Raw genomic sequence first — 13359 nt, 5'->3', positions numbered from 1 at the left:
GCGTCATATCTTGATTCATTAGCCAGTATTCGATTTTAACATTTCAGATACTTGCATTCAGTCCAGTCATCTGTTTTTCTGTATGTTCTTCTGCCTTACCATAACTCCAGGAAGATCTATTAGATCCTTAACGTATGCTGAAAGATAATTATATTGAAAGCAATGTAGTGACGTACATACTGGAACCAGAACAGTATGTCAAGTTTGTATACATTCGAGGCCACTAACATGATATATGTACTTGCTCTCTTCTTTGTTTTGAGTTACTTTATATTGTGTTATTCATACAAATAGAAAACTCTAGTTTATTGCAAAACATAAATTTTGATTATACACTATTCATAGCAGACAATAGAATTCTTTACAAGAAAAACACAGGTATAATACATGAATCTTTGTATAGTTCAATTACAAATGGAAATTTAATCAATTTAGAGCTTGAAAGTATGTGTAGATGATGGCAAAGATTCTGCCACAAGGACTCCCGCTGCACACTTTCAATCTAAAATGTGTTGTTTCCATTAATTTCAGGACAGTACTGACAAACAATCGATCCATGATTGTATCTGTGACCTTGGGAGTCAGTGGCGTATCCAGCGGGACAACAGTGGGGGTCGAGCCAATGACAAACCTAAGGCACAGACAAAGAGAAATGATGCAAATAGGAAAAAAAGAAGTGGAAAGAAGTATACTGGTAGGCTGCCCCCTCTGCTATGCAACCCTGGATACGCCGCTGACTGGATCCCTTTGTTGGTAAGGGTCTCTATCCTCTTACCAATGACTTCAATATTTAATTAATAGTCTCTATGACATGTCTCACTGAGAAATATTTTAACTTATTATAGTATTGTTACATAAATTTGGTAGTAGAGCAATGTACATATTATAATCATTAATGAAATAAATTTCATCAAGTAAACCGTAAGATGAATGACCACTAATTTTTGTAGGCTATGTAAGGGAGCAGCAAGAACTATAATATAATAGTAGAGTTTTATAAAACCACAATATCTCAGTGATACAGTTTAAAACAGACTGTAAACTCACATAAGTCTTGACTTTGAATGTAGAAGATTATTTGTACATATTGAAAAAATTTCACATACACAACATAATCACAAAAACTCCATAGTTTATTTTTCTGGGTACTGTTTCACTTCAGATTCATTATCATTCATTTCAGTTTCTTCCTTACATTTTTTAAACAAATAATATATTGCAAATACTAGAATACATACACAATATTAGGAACGAAAGGCATAAACTATACTAAGCTGTGCAGCATCTCACTTACCCATACCTAACTCAAGTCAGCAATACTAGCTTCATTATGACTGCTGCCTTATAATAGACATAAATTTTGTTTCTTGTTGACTTTCACCGCCACAGGTACTTTGTGAATTACTGTAGCATAGGACAGGAAAATTCACATGAGAGTTTTGATATTGTAATAGTGTGTATTGATCAAGTACTAAGGAGGTATATGACCAGGTAAACAATAAACATTACCTGAAAGAACTTTCTTCAATGTTATTGGTTTGGAGGTTTTATACAAATACTTGTAACTGTGTAATGCATAATGCCTACTAATTACTTAGGTTATAGACATTGATAAATTGTTTTCTTCTTCAATCATTATTAAATAATCCACATTTTGATCATGTGCAGGGAAATATGAAGCAGCACATGCTAACCCACAAAATCCGTGATATGCCTTCCCATCTATTTGAAAGTAAACCTCCACTGCCACCACCATCATCAGGCATGACACAAGTGAAAGAAGAGCCGGCCAGTGGGGAGGAACAGAATATGGCTACACCACCATCTCTGGAACTAACAGTGAAGTCTGATCTGGGCATAAAACGATCTCCACCAGAGGGAGAAACTATGCTTCCAATTCCAAAGCGACAGCCAGGTAGAGTTGAATAAAGAACTGCTATATTAGAGTACATGGTACTGGAACTAAACATTTTGTAGCTACTTAATGTGCTATGTGTTTAGCTTGTACTAAAATACCTGCAAGTAACACCTACTTGTTGCGGAAATGTTATTTAACATTAACATGAGACATACTTCCAAATCTTTCCTTGAAATATATTTTGGGACTCAATGCCTTCAACCTATTCTAAGTTGATAAAAAATAGTGGAGCCTGATTTTACATATCTCCTTTTTTTAGTGTGGAAAAGACTTTATTTGCAACACAAAACACTAACAATAGTAACAGATTTTGTTTAGTGTGTCTGTGTGCTTGACAAAATGAGTACAGAACATTCAAAACAAACTTTCCAACATTAGCTCATGTGTCTGCTTAACTTTTCTTATGTATTTTTTAGTACTTTTATTTGGTGCATTTCAGTCACATTCAACAATACCCATTAACTTCATCATTTAATGTGAAATCAGGATCACACTGTAACCTGTTGCTTTTGTAACTTGGATTGCTTGTCAATAACAACTGTCACAAAAAGAGGGGCAGTAGGCTCCTAAGCCAGCCTTTGTCTGTGATTAAAGGTGTGATGTGTGTGTGTGTTTGCAGGCTTACCAAAACACTTGTGCCATGTTTGCAATAAGAACTTCTCATCCTCGTCAGCACTGCAGATACACATGCGCACCCATACTGGCGACAAGCCTTTCAGGTGCACAATCTGTCAAAAAGCATTCACCACTAAAGGCAATCTTAAGGTAACTATCTGTCTGACATGACATTTTTCAGGAGGAGACTACTGTCCCTCAGTCTATTCTAAATGTATATATATATATATTCCTCTTCTCTCCTTCTTCTTTCTTAAAAATTGCAAAAAGTGCTGGATACAAATGAGCAATTTGGGTCTGCTTTCGATTAACTTGGATGTCCTTATACATGCTCTGCTTTGAAAAGTACTGTACTGTTTGCTTTAGTAACACTGCAGCTTATCTACTAACAAATTTTCTGATACCATGGCAGCAGGCTACATCGTACATCTTGTGTACTTAAGTTTTTTAAGTTAGATTTAATACAACAGATCTCAACAATGAATGAAAACCATAAGAAATTATATTTATTTTATACTCACAACCTGCCCCAGCTTCACACTGGTAGCACTAAGTATCTAAGCCCACATGATACACACAAACCTTTTTCATGCAACAGTCCCTTAGTGAAAACCATATCAAAACACTTCCAGTATTTCCTGGGATGAGCCTTCACATACAGACAAACATAGTGGGTGATATTATATGTGCTTGTGTAGTAGCATACAAGACTGACAGTGTATGAAACAATCTGCAAATTGTAACATTTATACAAAACTTACATTGTTTTGAGATGGGTAAATTTACCATGCAATAATACACATCATGTGCCACATTCAGAGGATTTTCAATTTTTTAATTAGAAGCCTGCAGAGCTATTGCCTAGACTCAAAAGACTGTCATAATTTGTGTAGGTGCAAATGATGTTACCAGAAATAAACATAGTGAATTTATCACCGTTCTTGAAAGAGTGCTGTCCAAATTTTTTGAACATTGTCAAGCATAATGCTGACATAGCTTTCCCACAAAGGAAAGTGATTTCCAGAGCACAGATAGATTCAAAAACTGAATTACATCAGGCATTAGAGTATGTTGTAAAAGGATGTGGGAACTTTTTCTGCACTCAAAAACACAGCAGACCAGAATTTCTTAGTTATTTCAAAAAACATAAGTTAGTTTTGAAACATGTCATAAAAGAGGCAAAAATTAAGAAAAATGACAAATATATTATGTAGTCATCCAATAAACCTAAGTGCATGTGGAAAGCTGTGCAGGATCTTATGAAGAAGAAAACTCACAAAAATATTGTGATGTCACACAATGGCAAGAATTTCACTGACCCTTGGGCAGTTGCAAACAGCTTGAATTCTTATTATCCAATTGTTGCTGGAAAATTAGTGAAGGAAAAATCTGGTAATCCACCTAGTACAATGTTGAAAAAGAACTTTCATTTATTGAAATAAATAATATATCCTTGTCCCTGAGTCGAATACGCCCAACAGAGCTTCTAAACACCATTAGTTCATTGAAGAGTAATTATTCAACTGGTATTGATGATATTACGGATTATATTATAAAAGTAACAGCAACTGAAAATGGCAAAAGTAGAACCCCTACATAAAATAGATGATCAGCAATGTATGGGTAACTATAGGCCTGTGTCAATACTTTCAGGGTTTTCGAAAATTATTGCAAAAGTGTTCCTTTCACAACCAGTTACATTCTTCGACAAGAAAAGTATTATTTCTGGATGTCAACATGGCTTCAGACCACAGTGATCAACTGAAACAGCCACTTTCAACCTGATAAACCATGTCTTAAATGCAGTGGACAACCACTGAAAAATCTCAGGTTTATTTTTGGACCTAACAAAAGCTTTTGATGTGATTGATCATTCTGTGCTCCTGAGAAAGCTTGAATGGTATTGGGTCTGTGGATTAAATCATATCTGGAATATCACTTTCAAATAATTGAAATTAAATACCTGGAAGGAAATGAACTCCAGGTACACCTTTCAGAACCATGTGGACCAAGTCATGGTGTTCAACAAGGCTCTACTATAGGTCCCTTTCTTGTTTTGGTACACATTAATGACTTCCCATCACATTTTAGGGATTCTCAACCAGTACTGTTTGCAGATGACACCAGTCTACTGATTGAAGGAAATAAAGAAGAAAGTCTTACTGCATCTGCAAAAGATATTACAAAAGAATGATTTACCAGAAACAGGGTAATAGTTAATCCCCAAAAACAGTACTCGTGAATTTCCACAAAGATCAAAATAAAAATGCTGCACAACCTGTAATACTTGTAGATAACAAAAACATTAGTGCTCTATTTGAAACTAAATTTCTTGGGATTCATATCCAGGAAAATCTTAAATGGAACACTCAAATCACATCCCTAAATTCAAAACTATCAAAAATGAGCTACATAGTAAGAATTCTTTGCAACAATGCTAGTGCAGAAACAGTTGGGGCTGTAAACTTTTCTCATGTACATTCAGTACTGAAGTACGATATCATTTTCTGGGGAAATGTACACCAGGCCAGTTTTCAGGAAACAAAACGCAATTATAAGAATAATGGAACAAGTAAGGGGCAGAAAACCATGTAAATCTTTCTTTAAAGATCTAAAGATCTTACCCTTTCCCTGCATTTATATACTGGAAGTAGTCACGCATGTCAAAAAAAGTATACTGAGAAAAGGAAACCTTTTTCCTCGAAACAAAAGTGTCCGCGATTACAGTACCAGGTCAGACACTGACATACATGTTAATCATTACGTCAAAAAGGTGTATATCAGGCAGGAACAAAAGTATATGACACATTACCAAGAAACATAAAATCTCTTCGTGAACTACAAAGTCTGTGACAGCCTACCTTCTGAAAAACTGCTACTGTTCAAGCTCACAGTATCTCATGCAAGAAAAAATGTAATTTGTTTCTTTAATTGCAGAAATATGTTATAAATACACACTGTTTAAAAAATTGTACTTATTAATTGTATAGATCCAATTTGTTATAAAAATTTAAATGATGTATGTTTGATGTTTGAAAAAGCAATCGATAAAAAAGTTTTCTGTCCAATATCCTGTGTACGATATATGTACTGAAAAAGAGATGTATTTGGACAAATAAATAAATAAGTAAATATGCTTCTAAAGGATGACCTCCCATTGCTATAAAATAAACAATAACTAACTTTTCTATCTGTGAGTACAAACAAACAAAAACATGTGCTCACCAAGTGCTGGTGTCAGTAATCACTAGTCAAAGTTTCTCCCTTTTGAAACTATGGAAATCTGACTAAAGAAAATGAAAGTAATGAAGATACTAGGAGAATGTTATGGTAAGAACTCATCTTTAGTGGAGACAGAAAACCTAATAAACTACATGTGATTCTAAAGTCAACAGTGACTTAAAATATTTGCATTCTCCTATTATATGAAATTAGTTAGTTTTTTGTTACATCTGGAAAATATGATCCCTTTCAAACCAAGTGTTGTGATGGTGAAACTCACAATGAAAAATGGAAGTAGTTTCTCAAAGTTCATTTTGATCTAGAATTTTTAAATGTTTTAACTTGGTATCTGAATAAATATAATGAACCCTTCAGCTAACACATAATGGTGTCTGCTAAAGGGTTCATTATATTTCTCCAGATGCCAAGTTAATAAGTCATGTTATGTGCATACATAAATAACTGATTTAATGTGCAGAAGACCCACAAATACAAGTAATATAATTAATGATTACATCAATAAGAATTTAAAGACAAATTTGATCAGCCACCTTACGCAGCTCTCATAGGCACCAAAAATCATTTTGCATTAACAAAAAGTGATTTCTTTCATAACTGAACTTTTCTTGTGTGTGGCTGTAGCTAAATCAGAATGAAGATTGGGTTTGCTTTTTTTCCTGTTAGCAGAGTGTGGTTTTCATGGTAAATATAAATAACAATTACACTGTCCATAATTCATGTATTAATAGAAACCTATTACAATGCACACATAGACAAAAGGAACAATGATTCAAAGATAGACCACCCCTCATAGACAGAAATGACACAGAAGAAACAAGGAGTCAGATTAGCAACATAACAACACTACCACTTAACCTGACAAAACATTTTCAACTTAAGAATAACATACATGCATTGCTCCCTAACTAATAGGAAAGTTATTACATCAGCAGGCATTTCCTTTGACTGCATGTAGCATCTCATTCCTCTTTACATATCATCTAATGAAATGTCGTTTAGCACAAATGTGTTTCAATCTAAAATGCAACACAGGATTTTGTAACATCCTAATAAACTCTGGTTGTCATGAAAAATGATAACAGGGCTTTCATGCTTACTGTTTAATAATTCTCTTGTCAGCCACCTCAAATATGCTGCTTCTAGAATTTAAAGCTGCATATTCACTAGCAACATCCTTCAGTTTCTTGCGTTCACAGGAAATTATATTTTTACCCAACAGAAAAACACTCCCATATTGTGATAAGTCAGTACATAAAACTACAAAATTTGAATCTACAAAACCAGTTACATGCAGTTCTTCAAACTCCTCTTTTTTGAGGAGCTGCCCCTTTCAGCACTGCTGACTTCCACTGCCTTGCTTCTTCTGCCTTGCTTTGTTCAGCATACTGTTTATTCATTTTAGAACATATGGTAATCTTCTTTTGCAGCTGGTGTCCTGGTACTGTCAAATCCTGCACTAATCTCCAGAAAAATAACATTCTGGCCTTTCACAATTTTCTTGGGGTTCTGGGATCAATTAGTCTGTAACCTTTAGTCATTTCATCATAACTTAGAAAGATAAGTTCCTTAGATCTGGCATCTCAGTTTCTTGTAGGCCTATTTTGATGATGGTATATGGAGAAGGGTATGACAACAAAACACTTTCAAATGGCTCAGAGAAGGTACCTTTTCCTTCCGTAAGTCATGTGAAGTCTTACCATTAAGTGCTCTGTGAGGAACACTGTTCTTTATGTAGGCTGCTGTACTGCATGCCTCTGCCCAATATTGCTTAGGTTGACCAGATTCAAATAAAATACACCATTCCATCTCATAAACTGATGTATTAGTCCCTTGCACTACACCAGTTTGTTCTAGACTATAGGGCACACTTATCTAATGATCTATTCCATTTTCTCTGAGAAATGAATTGAACATAGAGTTCTCAAATACACTGTCATTATCTGATCTAACAGCTTTGTCCACCAACACTAGTTTCTGATCATGTTTTAAACTCACAGAAAAAATCAAATGTTGATCTTTATGCTTATGAAAATAACAGAATGACCTGACATAATCAACTAGTACATACATGTACTGAGCCATATCACATGACATTTACTCCTCAAGACCACGTAATTCCACATGCACCAAGCCAAGCACCTCAGCTGCATGTTGACTTTCACCCTTATGGAATGGAAAATTAGACATATTGCCAAGCACACATGAATTTCACTTGTCAGCTGGTTCATACTTACAGATCACCAACTTCCCTCTACTCTGTAAATGTAAGTCCAGTGTAAACTTTAACATGACCAGTTCAACAGTGCCGTAAGTGTTCCATATTATTAAAATTCTGTGATAGCTAGAGCATACTCACCTGATGACACAGGTTCAACATATGCCATTTGATTCTGATTCAGAATAAAATAGCTTGCCTTTTTTGAACATCTTATATCCATCTGTGTCAAAGAAAACATTTATGCCTTTCTTAACCACAACAGAAACTGATGACAAATTAGTGGCTGGACCAAGGACAAGAACTTTCCTGATTGGCTATACAGTATATCTAGTGAATAGAAAATAAAATCAAATAAAATCTCCTTTTTTCACTTACTTATTCAACATCAACAGCACACTTCACAATTTTTTGTTTGCAATTTTCTGGTAACCACCCACTCATGTTGAAATCCAGTGTACCAAGTGCACAAAATAATGACTTGTCTGCTCCCTTGGAATGCTTCTTTGATGAGTCTTGTTTCTGGGGACAGTCAGACTAGAAGTGACCACCCCTCCTGCAAATGAAACCTTTTCTTCTTTTCTTGTCTGCCTTTGGATAAATCCTGCCGTCATTGCTTACAATGTTTTGTGAAGAAAGCACTATCACCAACACATTTGTCTATCATGAGGTATTCCACACTTCCATGTTTTCTGATGTGAAATTTTCATCTGTTCTACTTGACTCTACACCCATCCAGTAAGGCAGAAAAGCTTTTGGTAAACATATTAGCATAATGAGTGCAGTTAGTCCATCATCAAACAGTTTGCCCATGTTCTGCAGTTTGTTGGCTGCCTCTGAGATTCATCCACTTAGTTTTAACTTACCTACAAGTAGGCTTTCCAGAGTGTCTCAAGCTTTCTTTGCTATGTTGTGTTTTCCATATGTGCACTCAGAAATTTGTCCATATGCAAAAGAATAAATATCCACACATCTGTAACCTTCTCTGCATTTGTAGCTGCACTTGCACCTACGGCATAGTCCAATAATTTTTCATGCATTAGAATTAGTTTCATTCCAAACTCCCATGTGTTGTAATCACCCTGCTCCTTAGTTTGTTTACCACTGGAATAGTGTTTTGGTGAAGGCATTTGTAGAAACATGAATTCGTATGCACTACATCATGTAACTGATTTCTTCCAAAAAACTACATAAGAGTTCAAGCATCCTTGAGTTTGACAAAACACGAATCGTAACAAGTATCACTCACAACATGGTCTCATAACCCAAAACACTTGTTCAGTTATTTATATTCCTACCAGCATAGCAAACTTAGTTCACTGCACAAATTAACTGTCCTGGGTCCATAACCAGTAAGTAGAGTGTGGTATATGATGGTAAATACATACTACAATTACACTGTTCATAATTTGTGTATTCACAGAAAAGTATTACATTTCATATACAGACAAAAGGAAATAACAACTCAAAGATAGTCCATACCTCCCAAGCTGCAATGACAAAGGTGAAACATGGAGCCAGATTATCAATATAACAACATACCATACAAGATTTTTATAGTCTGTTAACAGTCTTTAAAATGGTATTGAAAATATTTGTTCATGTTTCAAATGAATACACACGCAAAATGACCAAGACTTATGTGGACTACAAATCCTATGTTTCTCTGTTGTGGATATAAAAGGATAGGCTGCTTTAAAATACCCATTGTAAGCATAGGATTTATGTGTGGTCTGCAACCATTCTCATGATTGGTGAGGAACAACGAGAATGGCTGAAACAAAATCTCCCTCTTATTACAAACAAAATTGTTTCATAATGAGCATGATAGAAATGTACAGAACTGCATGCTGTATGCTGGACACTTGCAGTTAAGAGTATTTGCAAAAAGTAAAGGTCTTCTCAAAGTACTCAAATTGAAGGGCAGCATTAAAGGTCACAGGTTTGTTTAAACCATGGGAGAGCATCAGTAAGATGCTGAAAAATCTGAATTTGGAGATATATGATGATGAATACAAATTATCCCATGCAAGCCTACTTGCAAAACTCCAAGAACCAGCTTTATGTGAGGAAGCTAAGAATATACTACAATCCTCTTGTGTATTGTTCCCATGGAGGTAGTAAAGGCAAGATTAAACTAATTACAGTGTGCACGGAAAGATTTAAGCAGTCATTCATTCTGCACTCCATGTGTGAATTGATTGGGAAGAAACCTTAATAAGTACTGCTTCCTTTTCCATGTCATATTTCTTTCCCTTCTGATGCTACACTGAAGTTTGTAATAAAAACACAATTATCTCCTATTTTGTTTCCAATCACATTTTTCCATAACACCACTGTACATCTCAACCTGTCATAAAATACATGTAAAAGGTATATACTTCACCAGTGCACATAATGACAACATTAAATAAGAATTATGAATCAGCACTATAAAAATCATCAATTTGTAATTTTATCATTACCCAACATTTCAGAACAAAATATCTACATTTCTATGGTATGATAATTGAAATTCTGCAGCTTCCGTTCGTCTTACATTTGTCATTGGCTCATAAAATGTGCTCCAGTCTTTCATTACCAGAGCAACACAGAACAATACGCTCATTACGTGGTGTTGTTGGTAAACAGTGTGACAGCACTGGATGATGTATTTACTTTTCGGTAGTTTGAACCACTTGTCAGAAATAATGGAAGAGAACTTTTCTTCTAGTTGGACTTTTCCTTTTTTTTTTTTTTTAATGCATCCTTGCAACAGGCTGTACCTCTTGTCCCCATTCAACCAGGTATCCAAAGAAGTGCCTATCCTAACCTGTTTTCTGATTATGTTCAGAAGGTGGAGGAATGACAATGCTGCAAATTTTATGTGAGCTTTCATTGGTTTGACACTGGTATTTCAAAAGGTAATTCAGTTTTCTGAAAATATCCATCAGAAGAACTATGCACTAACTAAAGGCCTTGCATGATTGTTAAGTACTGTAAGGCTATTAGGAGCAAAATATAGTACAATAAAGGAATAAGACTGACACAAATTATGAAACTCTGTGTCTGGCTTCTGAAATTGAGCATGTGGCTTGAGAGAATCTATTTTTATTTCATATTTTGAGATATGGACATGATAAAACCAAAGAAATTAGTACAAAATCAGTACTTATTAAATTAAAAATTAAAAGCACAAAAAACTTTCATCAAATGTCACAAGAAAAACAATCAATTATTGATAAAATTATTTAATTGAATAGATAAAATATCTACTCACCAAGCAGTGGCAGAACACATGCATAAAAGAATGTTGTGAATGGTAAGCTTTCAGAGCCAGTGGCTCCTTCTTCAGGCAGAAGGGTTGAAGGGGAAGGAAGAAGGATGAAGGAAAAGGACTGCAGAGGTCTAGGGAAAGGGGTAGGTTTTGGGAAAGTCACTCAGAACTATGGGTCAGGGGAGACTTACCTATGGGATGAGAAGGAAAGACTTATTGTTGGGGACTGCATTGGACAAGATTTGAAAACCTGAGAGCTTAAAGGTGGAAGACAGGGTAATATGCAAGACAGAGATTACTTCTAAAACATTGTGCACGAGTTAATAAGAGTGAAAAGCTAAGTGCATTGTTTGTAACAGAGGTGGGAGGGGGATAATGAAAATTAGATGGGAAAGACAATGAAATACGTATAAAACTAAAATGGAGTGAAGCAAAGAGTAGTTACAGTTAAGAAAAGCTGAGACGGGAGAAATTACCATAAATTAAGGTCAGTTTGGTGGTGAGAACCAAGGACATGTTGTAGTGCTAGTTCCAACCTGCAGAGTTCTGAGAAACTGGTGTCTGGGTGAAGAATCTAGATGGTGTGTGTGGTAAAACAGGCGCTGAGGTCACAAATTTTGCCCGCCACACCTAGAATAGCTTTCCGTCACCCTCCCAATCTCTACAATATTCTTGTCACACCCTGTGCTCCTTCTGCACTCATCTCCCTATCCTATGTCTCCTACTCCTGTGTCCATCCCCGATGCAAGATGTGCCCTATGCATCCTCCTACCACCATCTATAATAACTGGGAAAACATATACTATCAAAGGGAGAACTGCCTGCGAAACGACATGTCATATACCAGCTATTATGTAAACACTGTTCAGCCTTATACAGCGGCATGACTACCACCAAATTATCAATTAGGATGAATGGGCATAGGCACAGGGTGTATACTGGCAACTCACAATATCCTCTTCCAGAGCATGCTCTACAACATGACATCCGTGACCTTGGCGCCTGTTTTACCACACATGCCATGTGGATTCTTCCCCCAGATGCCAGTTTCTCAAAACTCTGCAGATGGGAACTAGCACAACAACACACCCTTGATTCATGCCACCCAAATGGCCTTAATTTATGTTAATTTATTCTGTCTCAGATTTTCTTCACTGTAACTACTCTTTGCTTCACTCCGTTTTAGTTTTCTACATCTTTCATTGTCTTTCCTGTCTAATTTTCACCATCCCCCTCCCAACTCTGTTACATACAATGCACTTAGCTTTTCACTCTTATTAACTCATGCACGGTATTTTAGTAGTAATCTCTGTCTTGCATATTACCCTGTCTTCCACCTTTAAGCTCTCGGGTTTTCAAATCTTGTCCATACAGCCCCCAACAATCAGTCTTTCCTTTTCATCCCATATGATAAGTCTCCCCTGAACCGTAGTTCTGGGTGACTTTGCCGAAACCTACTCCTTTTTCTAGACCTCTCCAATCCTTTTCCTCCACCCTTCTTCCTTCCCCTTCACCCCTTCTGCCTGAAGAAGGAGCCACTGACTTCAAAAGCTTGCCAATCACAACAGTCTTTTATGTGTGCGTTCTGCCGCTGCTTGGTGAGTAGATTTTTTTATCCACCCAATTAGATAATTTCATTAAAAGTCAGGAACAAATGAGGGACAATGTTAAATGCAATTAATGCTGCAACTGAAAACGGTACTCAAAGAAAAAACAATTTGCTTTTGTTAGTAAATAGAAAAGTTGTATTATGATATTTTGCATGGCATCTCTCTCTTCTTAATCTTAAAGTGTATCTTTAATTTCAAAGGTCCACATGGGAACACACATGTGGAGCAATGGAGCATCCCGACGAGGACGTCGCATGTCCCTGGATCTGCCTCCCATCCCAATGACTCCCAAAGACTCAGAATTTCTTCAACGGAGGCCGGATCTTTTCTATCCGTATCTTCCAACTCCATTCCTTAATGGAATGCAACAGAAAGTAAGTATCTTGAATAATATGAATATTCGCACATCACTTCACAATACCATTAATGTACACACAATGTCACTTGTCTGTATCAAAGTTTCTGTCTGAGAATACCTGCAGTGTTGCATCAATCTCTTTAT

General features: G+C 36.0%; 1 protein-coding gene across 6 annotated transcripts in view; it reads left to right on the top strand.

The window, feature by feature from the left end:
- Positions 1-13359, top strand: part of LOC126483602 (homeotic protein spalt-major-like) — a 566362-nt gene that overhangs the window by 550041 nt on the left and 2962 nt on the right. For 4 of the 6 annotated variants that reach the window (XM_050106635.1, XM_050106637.1, XM_050106634.1 and 1 more), the window contains 4 exons: positions 532-753; positions 1669-1915; positions 2538-2683; positions 13058-13231. In XM_050106635.1, the coding sequence (XP_049962592.1) occupies positions 532-753; positions 1669-1915; positions 2538-2683; positions 13058-13231 (789 nt within the window). The remainder of the gene's footprint in view (positions 1-531; positions 754-1668; positions 1916-2537; positions 2684-13057; positions 13232-13359) is intronic. The other 2 variants (XM_050106636.1, XM_050106638.1) reach the window with 2 other exon arrangements.

This window comes from Schistocerca serialis, chromosome 6, assembly GCF_023864345.2.
Source record: "Schistocerca serialis cubense isolate TAMUIC-IGC-003099 chromosome 6, iqSchSeri2.2, whole genome shotgun sequence".
Taxonomy (NCBI): Eukaryota; Metazoa; Arthropoda; class Insecta; order Orthoptera; family Acrididae; genus Schistocerca; species Schistocerca serialis.
Note: the sequence above shows the minus strand (reverse complement) of the source record. Positions and strands in the feature narration are given on the sequence as shown.